General features: G+C 44.1%; 1 protein-coding gene across 2 annotated transcripts in view; it reads right to left on the reverse strand.

The window, feature by feature from the left end:
• The window catches only part of LOC111149223 (USO1 vesicle transport factor), a 91322-nt gene extending 80672 nt beyond the window's left edge, over positions 1–10650 (reverse strand). For both annotated transcript variants that reach the window (XM_022506171.1, XM_022506172.1), the window contains exon 1: positions 10369–10650. In XM_022506171.1, coding sequence (XP_022361879.1) covers positions 10369–10434 — 66 coding nt within the window. In that variant the 5' untranslated portion in view covers positions 10435–10650. The remainder of the gene's footprint in view (positions 1–10368) is intronic.
• Positions 10651–19438: the final 8788 nt, after the last annotated feature.

The following is a 19438-nucleotide window of genomic DNA, read 5'->3' on the forward strand; positions in this document are numbered from 1 at the left end:
AATCTCTACGTCCAACATAGGGCTCAAACTCACAAACACACTGAGAGTCATACGCTCTACTGACTAAGCCAGCCAGGCGCCCCAACATTCACCAGTTTTTAAAGTAACACCAAGAAAAAAGAAACACTGCCAGTTATAATTACACGATGCAACCTGAATTCAGAGATGTTTGCATGCTAATGTGCATCTCAGAATTGTTAAAATATGCCAATATACAGCACTCAGTATGTGCCGGTCTGTTCTAAAGATCTATATATTTTAGAATTCATCTAACCGGGGCGCCTGGGTGGCTCAGTGGGTTAAAGCCTCTGCCTTGGGCCCAGGTCATGATCTCAGGGTCCTGGGATCGAGACCCTCATCAGGCTCTCTGCTCAGCAGGGAGCCTGCTTCCTCCTCTCTCTCTCTGCCTGCCTCCTTGTGATCTCTGTCTGTCAAATAAGTAAATAAAATCTTTAAAAAATTAAAATAAAATTCATCTAACCTATGCAAAAACTCTATACAGCACATTATTATCCACATTTTAGAGGTGAGGAAAGAGAGGCACAGTGGGTAGGTCCAAGTTCACAGAACCAGTAAGTGGTTGGCTGGAATTCAAAGCCAAGCAGTTTGAGTGCTTAACTATTACATTAAGTTGGCTCTCTGAGCCTACGTTTCTGGCGGCAACGACTGGCTGGAGCTGAGTTCCATCTCCACAGTCAAGTCAGGAAGTGCAGGCTCCGGCTTCATCCAGGGCTCTCTTCTAACCTGACCTGCTGGACTGAACAACGATGTTACCCAGCTGACACTTGGGATTGGATTAAACAGCAGAATACTATTTATTAACAAAAAACAGTTCTATAGAGAAAAAACATATTTGAATAAAATTTGACGCAGAGTTAGTTTTATCTAGAAGGACCAGAAAGGGATAATGAGGAAAAACTCGACAACAGTAGTTCTTCCATAAGTTTATATTATGTGAAGTATTAGGTGCTCTGAGAGATAAATAAAATGATGAAATGAACATGTATCCTGTTATCAAGATGCTTTTATAGTCTGCATATAGTGTAGTTAACAAAGTAACTGAAAATCCAGTATTTTAAATAATTCTAGTAAAGTGGCTCCATGTTTTAATATGCAAAGAGCTCTAAGACATATCAATAAAAAAGGTAAGCTGCGAAAACTATAAACAGTATATTTGTTTATGAATAAAAAATATGTTCCTACAAATACATAATTCTATATTATACAAACGCATAATTATTCAGAAAACTCTGGAAGGATTTATATCACATTAAGACTCACGGTTACTTGGGGCGCCTGGGTGGCTCAGTGGGTTAAGCCTCTGCCTTCGGCTCAGGTCATGATCCCAGAGTCCTGGGATCAAACCCTGCATTGGGCTCTCTGCTCAGCAGGGAGCCTGCATCCCCCTCTCCCTCTGCCTGCCTCTCTGCCTGTTTGTGATCTCTCTGTCAAATAAATAAATAAAATCTTTAAAAAAAAGATTCATGGTTACTTCTGGGGGCACCTGGGTGGTGCAGTTGGTTAAGTGTTGGCTCAGGTCGTGACTCACAGTTGAGGGACTGAGCCCCAGGAAGGGCTCCACGCTCAGCATGGAGTGCGTGGAGTTAGCTAGTGATTCCCTCTCCTTCTCCTCCTATCCCCTGCTCACACGGGTGCTCTCTCTCGCTCTCTCTCTCTATTAAATAAATAAATCTAAAAAAAAAAAAGAAAAAAAAAAGAATCATGATTCTTTCTGAAATGAGAACTGAAACTAAAGATGGTAGTCAAAGGGGCCTTAAACTTTACTAGCACTGTTTGCCACTTTGTGTCATAAAAAAAATTAAAAAGCGGGGCACCTAGGTGGCTCAGTAGTTAAGCCTCTGCCTTTGGCTCACGTCATGATCTCAGGGTCCTGGGATTGAGCCCTGCATAGGGCCCTCTGCTCAGCAGGGAGCCTGTTTCCCTCTCTCTCTGCCTGCCTCTCTGCCTACTTGTGATTTTTCTCTCTGACAAAAAAAATAAATAAAATTTTTAAAAAACGTAAAAAGCTAATTAACAAAATAATATGTACAATATAATGCAACCCATGGAGGTGATTATGTATCAGAACTCTTCGTTTTCAGTAACTGCCACATGACATTCACAATTTTACCAAGAAAAACCTGAAAAGGACAAATAATCTACTAACAATTGGTAAACGGAGCATAATCAGAATGACAGCCTAATAATCCTAATTTAATATTTGTTTTGCTAACCAATAGTCCTATTTATTTTTATTCAGATATACACAAAGGAGACCAAAAAAAGAAGCAATGGGAATAGGAGTGACTAGGAAAGAAATAAGTGAGATGAGGCATGTGAAACTGAAAAACCCCTGAAAAGTAAAAAGGGAAAAAAGGAAGGTGGCATAAAATTAGCATGCTGAAGGTGCGTTTACAGCTTAAAGACACTGACATAATGTAGTCTGCAGTATTTCCTCACCATTCCCAATAGAAACCCTATTTTTTTTAAAGTATTCAGTAACTACTTAACTGACATGCAAAAATGGAGAATAGGATGACAGTTCAAAAAATCTAATTCGACCATTCATTTATTCAATAAATACTTACCAAGCATCTAATACCAACATATTTGATCATATAATTGTTCATGAAGCTTAAAACATAGTTACAGATTCCCTGGAGACAACTTCCCCAACCATGACTATTTACTATAGAACTAAAATAATTCATGTTAACCAATAATCAATTCATTTACATTGTTTTAATGGAACAAAAAAAATTAGTGTTTTAGAACACTAAAAGAACCAGAAATTTATTTTAAATTGAACTCTACAGCTCAGAAGATTTTAGAAGAAAAGCAAAGGTCAGTTTTATCTTCAGATGACCTAAATTATCATGATCTAAAAAAAATGTAGGAACATTATGAAGTCAAACACCGGTCTCTTTGCAAAATAAATCCAATGAATCTAACACACTCTATTTCCATTACAATTAACAATAAGTCAGCCAAGGTAATATGCTGCCTCATTTATTCTCCACGTTTTCTCTAAGAAATGAACAATGCTTTCCAAAAATACATTCTTTCCAAGCAAGGCATCATTACGAAACTTGTCTACCAACTAACCTAACACAAATGCTAGCATCTCAAAGTCTTAACATCATAAATGTTTTCAAGTTAAAGGTAACTTTTTGTACAAAAATGTGGATAGCATTTCTGCCTGAGGTATAAAAATATAAGCAGGCCTTTTCTAGGATCCCCACACAAACCAAACCAAACCAAACCAAACCAAACCAAAACAAAAAAACCAGTATAAACAACAGAAGGTAAATGTGTAAAAAGAGAAAAATGGTACTTCCTATCAGCAAATTTACCTAATTCTTCTACTCTCTTCTAAAAGAGAATCAGATTCAAGAGTGATTATAACTAATTCTCAAACCATAAAGCACTGGACTTAATTTACCTTTTAGGTATTTAAATGGGTTACTTCAAAAACTACATAAAACAGATGCTAATGAAAGAGTTCTTAAGGGATGCCTGGGTAGCTCAGTAGGTTAAGCCACTGCCTTCAGCTCAGGTCATGATCCCCAAGTCCTGGGATGGAGTCCCACATCAGGCTCCTTGCTCGGCGGGGAGCCTGCTTCGTTCTCCACCTCTGCCTGCTTGTGCATGCTCTTTCTCTCTCTGACAAATAAATAAATAAAATCCTTAAAAAAAAGACTTCTTAAACGTAGCATTCCTTTAAAAAATATATTCTCTAGGATGTTTTCCCAAGATATGTTCTTCAGAACACAGATCTATAAGGTTTCCTGAGGAAAAAAGGGATCTGGTCCAAAAAAATTGGCAAGGGGCGCCTGGGTGGCTCAGTGGGTTAAGCCTCTGCCTTCGGCTCAGGTCATGATCTCAGGGTCCTGGGATCGGGCCCCGCATCGGGCTCTCTGCTCAGCAGGGAGCCTGCTTCCCTCTCTCTCTCTGCCTGCCTCTGCCTACTTGAGATCTCTGTCTGTCATATAAAAAAAAAAATTGGCAAACACAACTTATTTTATATCTCCATCTTGAAAATATCTGTGAACTGCTTAATAAACCTTGTATAAATATTAAGATTATGTTTTGTTTTTGATCGTCACCCAGCACATTTTTTTGGCAACAAATTTAAATACATCCGTTCACATTTTTGGGAACATACATTGGTACCAGTAGGGTGCATAATATTTAAATGACTCTAGTTTTTTAAAATTGCCCTTAATAATCTACAACAACCAGGGTGCCTGGGTGGCTCACTAGGTTAAGCCTCTGCCTTCAGCTCAGGTCATGATCTCAGGGTCCTGGGATCAAGCCCCGCATCAGGCTCCCTGCTCAGCAGGGAGCCTGCTTCCCCCTCTCTCTCTGCCTTCCTCTCTGCCTACTTGTGATCTCTGTCAAATAAATAAATAAAAATTTTAAAAAATAATAGTAATCTACAATAACCTTCAGAAAAGCCATATAGTTTTAAAAAGAAAATGAGACATCCTTGGTTGGATATAGAAGTGATCAAAACACCAATCACTATGATGGTTTTCTCTGACACTGTCACTGCAAAACAGCCAAGAGAGAAAACACACTCCAGTTATGGCACTGACCTGGTTATTAATGTAGAATATGAAACTTGAACCCAAATAGGAGTTTCAGACTATACATTTATAGTAACGTGGTATAAAATGCTTGATCAAACCAAAACTATGTCTAAATTTAAGCACACATTCCTTAATAACAATTTTATAATAAGAAAGTACAGCTGTCTCTTTATTGTTAGCCTTTTTGCTTTCTAAGCCAGCTATGATTAAAGTCTGATTTAAAAAGTGATGACTTTGAGGCACCTGGCTGGCTCAGTCAGTACAGTATGTGACCCCTAATCTTGGGGTCGTGAGTTCAAGCCCCATGAAGGGCCTGGAGCTTACTTTAAAAAAAAATAATAAAGGGGCTCCTGGTGGCTCAGTCCATTAAGCAGCTGCCTTTGGCTCAGGTCATGATCCCAGAGTCCTGAGATCGCCCCGTGTCAGGCTCCCAACTCAGTGGGGAGCCTACTTCTCTCTCTCCCTCTGCCTGCTCGCTCTGCCTACTTGTGCTCTATCAAATAAATACATATAATCTTTAAAAAATAATAATAATAATAGTATAAAAAAATAAAAAGAGATGACTTATGAATACAATAATTCCACACACTTTTTCAGGACTTAAGCAACTCTCATGCCTTGGGATACAGCTTGAGAAAAGAAACCCTCGCCATGATTTACCATCAAATGTTGTTAACACTTGGGATTTCTTTTTTAAAGATTTTATTTATTTATTTGAGAGATAATGAGAAAATGAAAGAGGGGGGTGAGCAGCAGAGGGAGAAGTAGACTCTCCACTGAGCAGGGAACCCAATGAGGGGCTTGATCCCGGGACTCCAGGATGATGACCTGAGCCGAAGACAGTCTTTTAAACGAGCCACCCACGCACCCCAACACATGAAATTTTCAAGACACTAGGTTTTAAAAAGAAGTTATTAGGGGCATCTGGGTGGCTCAGTCAGTTAAGCGGCCGCCTTGGTCTCAAGTCATGATCTCAGGGTCCTGGGATGGAGCCCCATGCCAGGCTCTCTGCTCAGCGGGGAGTGTGCTTCTCCCTCCCCCTCTGCCTGCTTGTGTTCTCTCTGTCAAATAAATAAATAAAATCTAAAAAAAAAAAGTTATTAGTTGAAAGGTAGATGGAAAATTAAATATGTATGAGCATTCAAAAAAATAAGTAGGAGTTTTAGTATAATTAGTGTTTATTTGCACCCAGCAAAGTATGTCCAGACTAAAGAAGCTTCCATCATCAGAAATCAGTGCCTTTCTTTAAGGCAAAAAGGAGAAATCAAATTTAAAAGTATTTGACTCTAAGTGGCACCTGGCTGCCTCAGTTGGAAAAGCATGCAAACTCTTGATCTCAAGGTCATGGGTTCAAGCCCCACAATGGGTGTAGACATTACTTAAATAAAAATATTTTTTTAAAAATATTTGACTCTTGGGGCGCCTGGGTGGCTCAGTGGGTTAAAGCCTCTGCCTTCAGCTCAGGTCATGATCCCAGAGTCCTGGGATCGAGCCCCACATCGGGCTCTCTGCTCAGCAGGGAGCCTGCTTCCCTCTCTCTCTCCGCCTGCTTCTCTGCCTACTTGTGATCTCTCTCTCTCTCTGTCAAATAAATAAATAAATAAATCTTAAAAAAAAAAAATATTTGACTCTTAGGGGTGCCTGGGTGGCTCAGTGAGTTAAAGTCTCTACCTTCCGCTCAGGTCATGATCCCAGGGTCCTGGGATAGAGCCCCGCATAGGGCTCTCTGCTCAGCAGGGAGCCTGCTTCCTCCTCTGCCTGCCTCTCTGCCTACTTGCGATCTCTGTCTGTCAAATAAATAAATAAAATCTTGGGAAAAAAAAAGTCTAGAAGAAATGATACAAATAGTAGAAAGTATAAGAAATGTACCATCTAGTTAAAATGTGAAGATTGCTCAGAGGAGACAGAAATTATCTGCAATTTGGTGGGGGTAAACAATAAGAGTGGATTTAAAGGACAGTGATGGGTACCTGGGTGGCTCAGTTGGTTCAGCATCTGACTCTCGATTTTGGCTCAGGTCACAACCTCAGTGTCCTGAGATGGAGCCAACATCAGGTTCTGCGCTGGTCATGGAGTCTGCTTAGCATTATCTGTCTCTCTCTCTCCGTCTGCCTCTGCCCACCCCCCACCCCCACCCCCAGGCACAGGCTTGTGCTCTCTCTCTTTAAAAAAAAAATTTTTTTAAAGACAGGTAGACTTTAGGGGTGTCTGTCTGAATGGCTCAGCCGCTACAGCAAGCAACTCCATCTCAGGGTTGTAAGCTCGAGCCCCATGTTCAGTGTATAGATCAAGTAAAATTTTTTTTAAAGATTTTATTTATTTGACAGACAGAGATCACAAGTAGGCAGAGAGGCAGGCAGAGAGAGGGGGGGGGAAGCAGGCTCCCCGCCGAGCAGAGAGCCTGATGCGGGGCCCGATCCCAGGACCCTGGGATCATGATCTGAGCCGAAGGCAGAGGCTTTAACTCACTGAGCCACCCAGGCACCCCAGATCATGTAAAATTTTTAAAAATCTTTAACCAAAAATAAATAAATAAAGTAAAATAAAGGACAGGCAGACCTTAGACAAAGAGGCTTTCTGCTGAAGAAAAGCACAAAAGATGGAAAATCACAATGAAAATAATTTAATTTTACAGAAATGGAAAAAATTGCAAAATAGTAAACAATAATGTGTAGTTGGAGGTTCCCAATTCTGGCAACTTAAATATCCAGACCAGATCAAATCACCAATTAAAACATCTAAAATTGTACCACTCATTCTACTGCTGCTCTACAAATACTTTAAAATTAGTGACCCATGACCCCTTTTACCCGTTATATTTCCTAATGGAATGAGATGATGAAACAAATTTTATTCACACTGTAACTTGGAGCAAACTTTTAATTCTCTCATAAGACAAATTACTTTTCCAATTTTGAGTATATATGCTCAAAGGCAAGAACAAGAACCTTCATTTTCCTTCCAATTTATATAAACAACATAACACAAGTGATACTCGAGCTTCATTTTGACATCACAGTGCAAAAATTAAGTTGTTCCATTCACTATGGAAGATCAGTGTTCTAGTCTCAGTTCTGTAATACTGTGCAAGCTGCTTTAGTGATCTGTACTTCAGTTTCTTAACTTGTAAAATGAAGTGGTTCAACCTGGATGATCAGCAAAGGACCTTCTAACTTCAAAATCCTATACTTGATGCTACACCATCTTTCCCACAGAAGTCATTGTGATAAGGTCAACTATTAAAAAAAAAAGGGGGGGTCTTTCTCCAAAAACATGTAATAAAAAACTACCCTTTATTGAGCACATACTAAATGCCAGGCTCTATTTCTTTCTTTCTTTCTTTCTTTCTTTCTTTCTTTTTTTTTTTTTAAGATTTTATTTGAGAGAGACAGAGAGCTAGCTAGAGAGCACCAGCATGGTGGAGGGGCAGAGAGGGAGGAAGAAGCAGACTCCCCACTGAGCAGGGAGCCCAGAGCAGGGGGCTAGATGCAAAGACCCTGGGATCATGACCTGAGCCAAAGACAGACGCTTAACCGACTGAGCCACCCAGGCACCCCGCCAGGCTCTATTTTTTATTTCACTTAATCCTCATTTACAACCATAAAAGCAGGTGGTTCCCCTACTTTACTCACAAGATGTTATCCATCTCTTGACTGGTCCAATCAAATTAAGGGTGAAAGACAAGGATTCAAATCAGGTCTAAATCCAAACCAAGCTCCATAAACCATACCTGCTGCCTCAAACAAAAAAATATCAGAAATAGGGGGGCGCTGGGTGGCTCAGTCGTTAAGTGTCTGCTTTCGGCTCAGGGCACGATCCAAGGATCGGGCCCCAAGTAGGGCTCCCTGCTTGGTGGGAAGCCTGCTTCTCCCTCTCCCACTCCCCCTCCTTGTGTTCCCTCTCTCACTGTGTCTCTCCCTGCCAAATAAGTAAATAAAATCTTTAAAAATATATATATCAGAAACAAAACAAACAAAACCTGAAGACGTACGCTGTGACTTTGCTAATCTGGAGAGAGTATGGTCTTAGAATAGGGCAGTTTGAGTGCCTTGTAACCATGTGGGAGCAGAGAGAAGGCAAACATGGGGGGGGGGAGGGAGGGAGGGAGAGAGAGAGAGAGAGAGAGAGAGAGAGAGAGAGTGTGTGTGTGTGTGTGTGTGTGTGTGTGCGCGCCCCCCCCCACACACATGCGCGCGGGCGAAATCTCCTAATTTTCAAATGGAGGAAAACAGATTCACCAGCTTTCAACTTCTGCTTTAAACAGTTCTAATCCAGGTCTGAGAGGTTAATTTTAATATTACCTAAATTTCCAAAATTCCCAGATAAGTATTAAAATATGGGCATCAGCAAGAAAACTTCTCGAAGAAGGCAAACCATGGTTGAATCCTGACCCTACTACTAACAGTGCGACCTTGGTCAAGTTACTTCGTCTCTCGAAACCTCATTTCTTCATTTGTAAAGTGAAGATACTATCACCCATCTTGCAAGGTGGTTAGATTAATGGAGAATACAGATTATAGATAGCTCAGCATAGCAACTTCCTCTAGGTTAAGAGCTTGACAAACGAAAGGTATTATTATCCTTCCAGATCCGGGTAACACAGAACATAGGGCCTATGTTCATAGACATCCCAATTATGTCTATGAATACGACACAAAGTTTACCTTTAAAATGTCATACTTTGTCGCTTTTCTGTAGATCTAAAATTATTCTCGGGGTGCCTGGGTGGCTCAGTCGTTAAGCCTCTGCCAAGCGTGGCCTCAGGTCCTGATCCCAGGGTTGTGGGATCGAGACCAGCACTGGGCTCCCGGCTCAGGGGAGAGCCTACTTCTCCCTCTCCCACCCACCCTGCTTGTGTTCCCTCTCTCGCTGTCTCTCCCTCTCTGTCAAATAAATAACTAAAATCTTAAAAATTATTCTCAAATAGTTTATTTTTAAAACGCCGCACACACTAATTTCTAATAGAAACTAACCAAACTTCAAAGTAAGTTTATCCTAAACCTAACGTTGAACCAACGATCAAACAGCTTTCAATGGCTAACAAGTTTTTAAAGTGACGCTGCAAATCATGTTTGCACCGAGGGTTCAGACTTCTGAATGGGGTGAGCGTAAGGGAAAGCCACGGAGGTGTCCCAGAGCGGTGTGAGCGCGAAGTACCCCTACACGTTCAAGCGAGCATTTCCCAAAAGGCACAGAGTTGAAGGAGCCCGAAAAACGAGGTCTGAACTAGTAACACCTGCCAGAACGACCTTCCTGCAGTTGAAGGGGCAGGAGCAGGTGGCTCTGTGCCCCCAAACTATCTTTTTATTCTCAGCCACATGCTCGGGTCAACAGCTGGGTTTTAAACCTCGCAGTCCCCCCATGCCCCATTCTAGGCTGCGACGGAGGCAGCAGCACTTCAGGTTCCTCTCGAGACAGGCGAAGGAGGCAAGGGCCCGCAGCCCCCGGGGGCACAGAGGACAGGTCGAGCCACCTGTGCGCAGGATCGAGCCCTTCCCGGGCGGCACCAGCTGAGGACCACCCCCCACGCCAGGCCTGCGGAGCTTTGGGGCGCGGCTCCTGTCAGCCCGGCCGAAACGCCGCGGTGGGGGCTGCGCGGGGGGGCGTAAGAGAATAACTCCGGGGTTTCAGCAGAGAAAGGGAGGCAGAGGGAAAGGCGGCATGTGGACCCCCAGCCCACGGCGGGGCGCGGGAAGTCACCTCCAGGCCCCCGAATCCTCCGTCCCGTTCCTGCCCGAACCCTTCCCAAGTCCCGGACCCATCGCGCTCCTCTCACCGTCTCGGCTTCTGTGTGCTGGGGTCCGGCGCTCTGACCCCCCATTACCCCGCGGAGGAAATTCATCTTGTCGCTCAGCCACCGGCTCTACCGGCCCCTTCGGGAAAGAAAAGGTAACTTTCCCTGCCTTCGGCCGGGCCTGGCCCCCAAGCCCGGACCCTGCACTCCCCAGCCGCGGCCACCAACGCCTCCTACTCGGCGGCCGCTCCAGCCCCCTAAGCCCGGAAACAGCCGCCAGCGCTAGTGGAGATGCGCATGCGCGGGGACGTGGCATTACGTGGCGGCTCGAAGGGCGAAGGCAAAGGGGAAAAGTATGCGAGCGGAGGCCGGTAGCCCGTACCCGCCCAAGCCCCGCCCACTGCTCTGGCCCCTCCTCCCTCGGCAGGGACACGCCTCCTACTCCCGCCCTCCGCGGATAGCTACCGCTGGCCCCAATCACCCACGTGGTCGAAGCCCGGCCCTGCCGGCTGGAGAGAATCCCGGTAGTGTACGTGTTTTGGCTTGCGGGGTGTTTAATTGTCGCCGGAGGGGACTTACTGCCAGCTGTCGAGTCTGGGGTCGTATTTTGTGGAGTCGAAAGTGAAATTTTACTTCGGCCGACGTGACAGGTAAGGGGTCCCGGCCCCTGGGAGGGTTCCTTCGGGTTTGCGGTTTAGGAGTAGGAGCCTTGGGGCCTTCGGATCCTTGTAAATTGCATTTCTTCACAGGGCTTTGTTTGGTGGTAAAAAGAGTGGTAGAGCCCCCTCATTCCACGGCCACCGGAGGGCGCGTTTCTCGGCTCTTGCTCTCCAAACCTGTTACAAAAGGAATTCCTAGATCCTAACGCCAGGTACGCCGCTGTTTTCAAGTGGTGTGAGGTGGTCGAACCCTGCATTTAGTTTGTGAGAGAAAAGGCATGGATCTGTAGTGTCAGTTGGGCAGCTAGCAGCATCCTAATTTGTTATTAACTCTCAACCCCTGCATTTTCAGTGCTTTTTCTTTTTAAACGTGAAAAACGTCATTTTTCTCAAAATGGAATGCCCTGTTCCTTTCGAAATGAGATTGCCCAGGTAGGTACACATGCTTCTGGAGTAGTCTTGTCAATTTCTTGAGCCTGAAAAGCGCAGGGTCGAGTTAGCTTACTGATTCATACACCTCTCCACTTGGATCCCTGCAGGTCTCAAATTCAGCATTTAAAATTGAACTCATCATTTCCCCCAGGCTCCACTGAAGGAAAAAAAAAAAAAAAAGACAGACAGACATCAATATGCTTCTTTGTGCCTTGCCACCCTCAGCAGTACCACTAGCCAAATAATTGCCTAAGCTAGGAGGACACTGGGAGGAATCTTATGTTCTGGATTTTCACCCCCACATGCCCAGTATTCAAGTCCTTTCATTTCTATTTCTAGAATATTTCTCGAACAGGTCCTATGTTCTTCATCCTCTCTGCCTCTGACATAGTTTATGTTCTCATTATTTTTCACCAAGATTATAGCAGTAGCTTCCTAACCAGTTTGTCTGCATTCAAGCCCTGGCTTCTGTCCAGTCCAGTCACCCTTCCATGAGTCTAACAATGACAAAACATCTGTCCATGTTGATATTCTTCTTAAAATCCTCCGGTGGTTGTCCATCTGCTCCTAATAAAACCCAGTCTCTGTAGCTTGCTGTACAGGCCTGTTACGTTCTGGCTTCTATCTTTCCAGCTGATGCCTCCCCCACATACTCTGGAATTAGGCCTGGATATGCCCTTCCCCTCCCACTTCCTCATCCAGGAAACTCCTACTGGTTCCTTAAGACTTAACTCTGGCATCATCTGAAAGCTTTCCCCGAAATCCGGATACATATGTCTATGCTAGCACTTGGCCGTGGTTAATATGTGGAAAACGCTCAGTAAATGCTTGGGAAGCCAAACTGTTAAGGGCAGGATTGTGTTACTCGTTTCTGTATCTCTGTGTGGTTGGCACTATCATAAAAGATGAGACTGATGGATAAATGAAGCAGACATTGTGGATATGTGAATACTATGCTGAGGAGGAGGGTCCTTTTTTCCTCTGTGGGGTGGAATGGTAAATAACACATATCATGGAGGTTATGGTGAAAGTTCCTTTCCTACTGCCAAGGTTTTAAGCTTGGGTGACTTGGAGAATGGTTGGGATCATACTGCCCAAAATACTGTGCACTAAGCATTCATTGTCTTCTGCTTTAAAACTGGACACTTGACATTTGCTTCAGACATTTTCCATGGGTGCATTTTGTTGCAGCCTAAAAAAAGTGACCAATAAATGCTCAGCATTGCTATTACCAAGTAAAGTATGCAACGAACCTCACTCAGTCCCTAAGCCCCAGCCTTTCGGGAGCCTCTCTTCCCCTTCTTCCTGTGCCTCACTCTACCCCATCATCTGGAGTGGGGCCCATGGATATCTACTGCATGTATTCTTTCATAGTAAAAAAAACAGTGCCTTGACATTTTAGCTAAATTCTTTTAAGCACTGACCTTGTCAAAGTGTCCTGCTTTGTTTTAACCTGGTGAGTATTGTAGGTCAGTAACAGCATACAGTGAGTTTTCCCTCCAGTTGACCTGTTTTCTTTCCTAACAGCATCCCCTGGGCTGGAAGGACTATGGGCAGGAGGGATGGACAGTGGGTCCAGAGGAGGTAACGGTCGAGCCCCCATTCTCCCCCCAGCCTCAGAATCTTGCTTCTGTCTTAGTGTCTGGCAAGGGGTGGAGCAGCTCACCACTCCCAGTCTCAAGAGGAAGTCGAAAGGGTACCGTGGCTAATTTGTCCCTTGTTTGGTGTCTGAAAGAGGACCACAGACATCATGATTGCAGAACAGCCATGAAATGGACTTCTTATTTAAGAGAAAGGGAGTTACATATGAATGTACTTCCACCAATTTCATAGAGAAAAGTCAGGGACCTTGTCTTGTTTTTGTCTGCGCCCTTTAATCACCCAGTATAATTTCTTTACTGTGGTAGATGTTCAAGGACTGTTTCTTCAATAAAGGAAGAGAAAACATGAAAAAATTGTGACTACCTGACTTACACTTCAGACTTCCATAAATCTAAATATTCAGGATAAGAGTGCAACAAATTGTTAAAAGACACATAATCAGGGGCGCCTGGGTGGCTCAGTTGGTTAAACGGCTGCCTTCGGTTCAGGGATCAAGCCCCGCACCGGGCTCCCCGCACAGTGGAGAGCCTGCTTCTCCCTCCCCCTTGCCTGTCACTCTGCCTACTTATGCTCTCTCTCTCTCTCTCTGTCAAATAAATAAATCTTAAAAAAATAAAATCAAATACACATAATCAAAAATTTTAACTTGGGTGAATAAAAGTGGTTTTTCTTTAAACCAAACCTGATAACAAAGCAACAACAAAAATTAACTGGTGCAAAATTCATAATTTAAATTGCTTCCTTCGGGGCGCCTGGGTGGCTCAGTGGGTTAAGCCGCTGCCTTCGGCTCAGGTCATGATCTCGGAGTCCTGGGATCGAGCCCCACATCGGGCTCTCTGCTCGGCAGGGAGCCTGCTTCCTCCTCTCTCTCTGCCTGCCTCTCTCCCTACTTGTGATCTCTCTGTCAAATAAATAAATAAAATCTTTAAAAAAAATAAAAATAAAAATAAATAAATTGCTTCCTTACAATCCCCCTACTTCAGTGTCTCTTCAGTGGCCCCCTTTCCCCATCCTAACTTTCTTGTGGCAAACTCAACTAAGCAATGAAACATAATTGCACAAGATTGTTTTTTGGTTGGGGGGATGGTGGTGTGGTGGAGTATTGTCTATACCTGCTTAGAAAGATGAAATGATAATTTGTACTTGAAATACACCATACACAGGTGTTCAGAGACTACTGCAGAAGCAGTATCCAAAAACTTTGTTTTGTTTTGCCTTTGTTTAAGCCAACTCTGTACAATGTTGGGCTCGAACTCATGACCCAGAGATCAAGAGTTGCATACCAGCCAAGGGCCCCCCAAAGCATTGTTGATACAATTATGCATTACTAGCCATTAACCAAACAACAGAGAGAAAAATAAATTACTAAGGATGAGACAGCTGTCAAAATTCATAACCAATCAATAATAACAATATTAAACACATAGGTGGTACGCCTTATTTACCAGGCTCTGTCTATTCAAAGTGTTTTACATAAAATACCTTACTTAATCCTCACAGCAACCTCATGAGGTAGGTAGTGACAGTAGCCCCATTTTACAGATGGTGAAACAGGAAGAGAGTAATTTGCCTGATGTCATATAGCTAGGAAGTGGCAAATGTAGGGCATAAATCCAAGATCTGGCTCCAAAGCCTGCGCTCTTCGCTACAATGCTACCCAGCCTCTTGTACACTAAAGGCAATGATCAAGTCCCTGTGTAATCTGGCCCCCTCTTATCCCCTGACCTCTCCTCCTGCTACATTCCCTCCACTCCCGCCACACTAGCCCGTTGTGTTTCTGAAACTTACTCTCCCCTCCCCCCTTGTTCTTTTCCCATATTGGAGATGCTGTTCCACCCAGACAGAGGAATGAATGGCTCGCTCCTTCACCTGTTTAATTCTGCTCAAATGTTACCCAGGTCTCTCCCGACTGTTGTAACTTGCAGTTTCCTCATACTCTTTCTCCCTCTGCTCTGCTTATTTTTCTCTGTAGCACTTGTCAGTCTGGGACGGTATTCTCCCATCTGTAGTATTTTCCTGTATTTCATCAGATCTAAGACACCATTAAGTGCCCCTCAGAGAAAGAAAAAAATTAAGCCCTGCCAGCTGCCACATGCATCTACTGAAAGATACATCCCACTTACAGGTTTCATAAAACGTGAAAAAAATATTCACTGTAGCACTAATGGAGTACAGTATGTATTTTACATCTTTATCTTGTTTATTGTCTCTATCCTCGTTGCCAGCAAGATGTAAGTCCATACGGGCAGTGATTTTAGTCCTTTCGTGAAATGCTTTATCCTCGGTGCTTAGCACAGTATCTGACATGTACTGAGCACTTGGTGACTCTGGGTGAATGAATTCCCGAGGCGAGGAAGTTCCTGCTTTTAGCGTGTGTGCCTCGGAGCAGAAATCCTGCAGCGTTGCTCAGCATTGTGTGGCAGCCGGACTCCCTCAGCAGAGTCTGCACCGGCGTCCCCAGAAAATGTTATTAACGTACTCATTTTTTACTTGATGAGTATTTTGTTGGCCTTTAATCACTACCTTAATAGCTCATGTTTAGTCATATGTGAAGGTAAATGTTCTGTGGGAGAAAGAATTTATATTTTTAGGACTAGATCTCAGCCCACTGGGAGAACCATCTTGACCTCCCAGTGGCCAGCTTACCTTGCTTGGAGATTCACACTAATAAATGGTTTTCTTCTCCTCCCTGTTCTCCTTCTCCTCTTCCTCTTCCTCCTTCTCCTTCCCTTCCTCCTTTTTCTAAGACAGGTGATACATTCACATGGTTAAAATAAAAAGCACAGTAGGGCATGTAGTAAAAAGGTGCCCTACTGTATTCCTTGAATACACAGGCAATCAGTGAAAACAGTTCTTGTTTTCTTTCTAGTTATTCAAATATCCCTCTGTCTTTCTCTTTTTAAAAATAACATAAATTAATGTAGCACATTGTATATGCTGTTCTACATCTTTTTCCCATTTAATATATTTTGGAGATTGTTCCATGTGGGTACATCCTTCATCCTTATTGGGTCCCATGAAGTGCTTTTCAAAATATTTTTTTTATTTTTTTAAATATTGTATTTATTTATGAGACAGAGAGAGAGAGAGAGAGAGAGAGTGAGCAGGGGGAGGGGCAGAGGGAGAAGCAGACTCCCTGCCGAGCAGGGAGACTGATTGGGGGTGTGGGGGCTCAGTCCCAGGACTCCAGGGTCATAACCTGAAGGCAGATGCTTAACGGACTGAACCACCCAGGCGCCCCTCAAAATATTTTTTCAAAGTCCTAAGAATTCCTTAGGAGAGGAGGATGCAAGAAAGAAGGTTCTGGGCCCCCATCCTGTTTCACTCTATCGATTTCATTGGTTTACATTGCCTATTTCATTTGAACAAAAAGATTGAGAGGCTCAAATTTTGGGCAGCCACATCCCTTAGGAGAGGAGAAATGTGGCCAAGGCATGGACTCACAATAGTCAAGCAGCCTCCTGTGCTCTGAAGTCTAGGGTTCAAATTCCTGCTCTGCCTGTTTAGAAAGGAAGTAAAGGTGGTTGTTAGGATTTTATTAGAGAATATCTTTAACGTGCTTAATACTTAATACCCGGGGGGCCCCTGGGTGGCGCCCTCGTTGGAGCAGCTGGCTCTTGGTTTCAGCTCAGGTGGTGATCTCGGGGTCATGAGATTGAGCCCCAACTTGAGATCTGCTAAAGTTCCTCTCTCCCACTTCCTCTGCTCACCCCCACCCCACCCCACCCCTGCACGCACTCACCTGTGCGTACTCTTTCTCTCCAAAATACGTAAATCTTTTTTTTTTTTTAAGATTTTATTTATTTTTTGACAGAGAGAGACACAGCGAGAAACAGAATAAAAGCAGGGAGAGTGGGAGAGGGAGAAGCAGACTTCCTGCTGAGCGGGGGGCCTGATGCGGAGCTCAATCCCAGGACCCTGGGATCATGACCTGAGCTGAAGGCAGACCCTTAACTGCTGAGCCACCGAGGCGCCCCTAAAATACATAAATCTTTCAGAAAAAATACTTTAATACCTGAAACATAGTGAGAACTCAATAAAGATTAGAGAGCCAGATCCCAGATCGTCTTTGGTGTACGCTATCATTTTCTTAAAAACTGAACATATAAAGATATTACTCTGTAATTGTGCTTAACTGAAACTATATTGACTGATGTTACTAGAAAGACTGTTAGTTTAGATATGGTTTAATCTGGGGCATCAAGACAATGTCCTCAGGATCTGGGCTTTCTCTATTTCTGGGTTCTGCTCTTTTTTTTCTTTTTTTAAAGATTTTATTCATTTATTTGACAGAGAGAGATCACAAGTAGGCAAAGATGTAGGCAGAGAAAGAGAGAGGAAGAAGCAGGCTCCCTGCCGAGCAGAGAGCCCGATGCGGGACTCGATCCCAGGACCCTGAGATCATGACCTGAGCTGAAGGCAGAGGCCTAACCCACTGAGCCACCCAGGCGCCCGTGGGCTCTGCTTTTATCAGTTTTTTTCTCTGGCTCCACACAGGGGCAAGACGGCTGTCAGTCCTATAATCTCCCAGGTCCAAGTTTATCAGGGAAGACTCCTAAGCTCTCTCATGACTCGTGGCATCTGGCTGAGTCATGTGCCCATGTGTTGGGTCAAGTCGTGTAGCCCAGTGTGTGAGATACACTGATTGACCTTGATTCATGTGCCCACCGCCAAAGCCAGCAGTGGGTCCTCAGTTCATCTCAAAGCAGAAAGCATAAGAGCAGGAACAGGGACTTTCTTCAAAGGAATTCTGGAATACCGTGCCAGGGGAAGTTTTATGAGGATAGGAAAAACAATAGATGCTCACTATGCCCTAATGGACTTGACTGCTGGCCAATTTTTTTGGAAAAATATTTTTCCAGCAGTGCTACTAGCCTATTGCTAGCCTCAGTTCTGTTGCTCTGCAAAAGGTTCAAAGATCATGTTGCATTATGTAATAAAAGCAATTTCACTTTGCATTGTGTTTCTGTCGACAAGCAAAGCTGTATCTTTACCCTTAAAAAAAAAAAACCCAACAAAACAAAACTGCAGTCCAGGTGTGTTTCCATTTTTGAGAAAATACCATAAACAGAATTGCTTACTTGGGAGACATCTACGTTGGGAAATCCCATTTTCAGTTCCAAAAGGACTTTTTATTAAACTATTTATTGGGGGACGGATTTATCGGATCCAAGCCCCGGTGCTCTTGCCCACCCTGGAGAAGTTGCAGTCACTTCCCTGCCACACCCACCATCTCCCCCCAAACCTCTGGCTAGCCGAACAGGCAGGTCTAGAACAGCTAGGATGGGGTTTTTACTGCCACAGTCCATAGCGAGACCAAATCCTTTGAAGTTCACGATACTAGCTGATGCCAAGATCCCAGGGAAGCTTCAGATGGTTTATTGTGGAGTCACTGCCACCTCCCAGCAATCCAGGATCCCCGAGCAAGTTGCAGCTGACCTAATTCATTTGCCTGAGTCTGCGGCCCAAGTGAGTACATGTGTGGGGACAGGATGCCAGGGGACTCTGTAGGGTGACTCTTCAGATTGGAAAACAGTCTGTGAAGGTAGACTGGGCCTCCAGGCCAGCAGGATGGTTAGCTGACCTGGACCAGAATTTCTCAAAAGCCAGCCCACACCTCCAAAGTCCATTCTCTCCCCATTTCCAGCCCTTCAGTGAAGTTGACCATAAGGTGCCAATGGCCTGTGGTTGTTGAATACAGCACACATAATTGGAGGTGGGCTCAGTCACTTGCAGATATGAGCTGAAGAGCCCAGAACTGACATAGGCAGATGATTTGAGAAAAGAAGGGAGAGTTGGGTGAGGATCCAATTCTCTGCCAGGGGCTCAGGTGTCCATTGCAGAGAAATGGGCGATTAGAAGATCAGGAGCACAGAGAGGCAAAGAAAAGTCTCCTCTTTGGCCTGACCATTCCCTGACGCTGCCTCGCTGGGATCTCATGAACAGCACACTAGCTGTAGGTAGTATGAAGAGTTAGAAGGGCTGTAGCTTGTTCTCCCCACTGTCCCCTCCCCACCTCCAGTTCTCCCATACGCATGTGGTTTTCCAGCGCAGGACCACACCCTGCCTCACCCAAGCGCCCCAGACCCAGGTCCCAAAACCGCTCCTTCTCTCCCAGGTATGTGAATAGCGACTCCTAAGTAGCTCAGAGTCCAAGGTCCCAATAGGTCCTTGCCACAGCCAGTCTCCTTCCTGTGAGGGCCCGGCTATCTAGGTCTGGTTCTAGTATCTGGGTCAGAACAAAATGACTCTCCTGGTACTTTGGTACTTATGTCATGGTATAGTACGTCTCAAGATCTTTGTTTTTAAATAAAAAGTTCACAATTCAGACCTTTTCAAACCAGTCCAAAGTACACATTTAACACATTTGCTTGCAATAGAAATGAGCGATTCCAAGCCCTGCTGTGTCCTTGCAAGTC

Source organism: Enhydra lutris, unplaced genomic scaffold (assembly GCF_002288905.1).
Source record: "Enhydra lutris kenyoni isolate GAN:26980312 unplaced genomic scaffold, ASM228890v2 scaffoldscaffold21, whole genome shotgun sequence".
Classification (NCBI taxonomy): domain Eukaryota; kingdom Metazoa; phylum Chordata; class Mammalia; order Carnivora; family Mustelidae; genus Enhydra; species Enhydra lutris.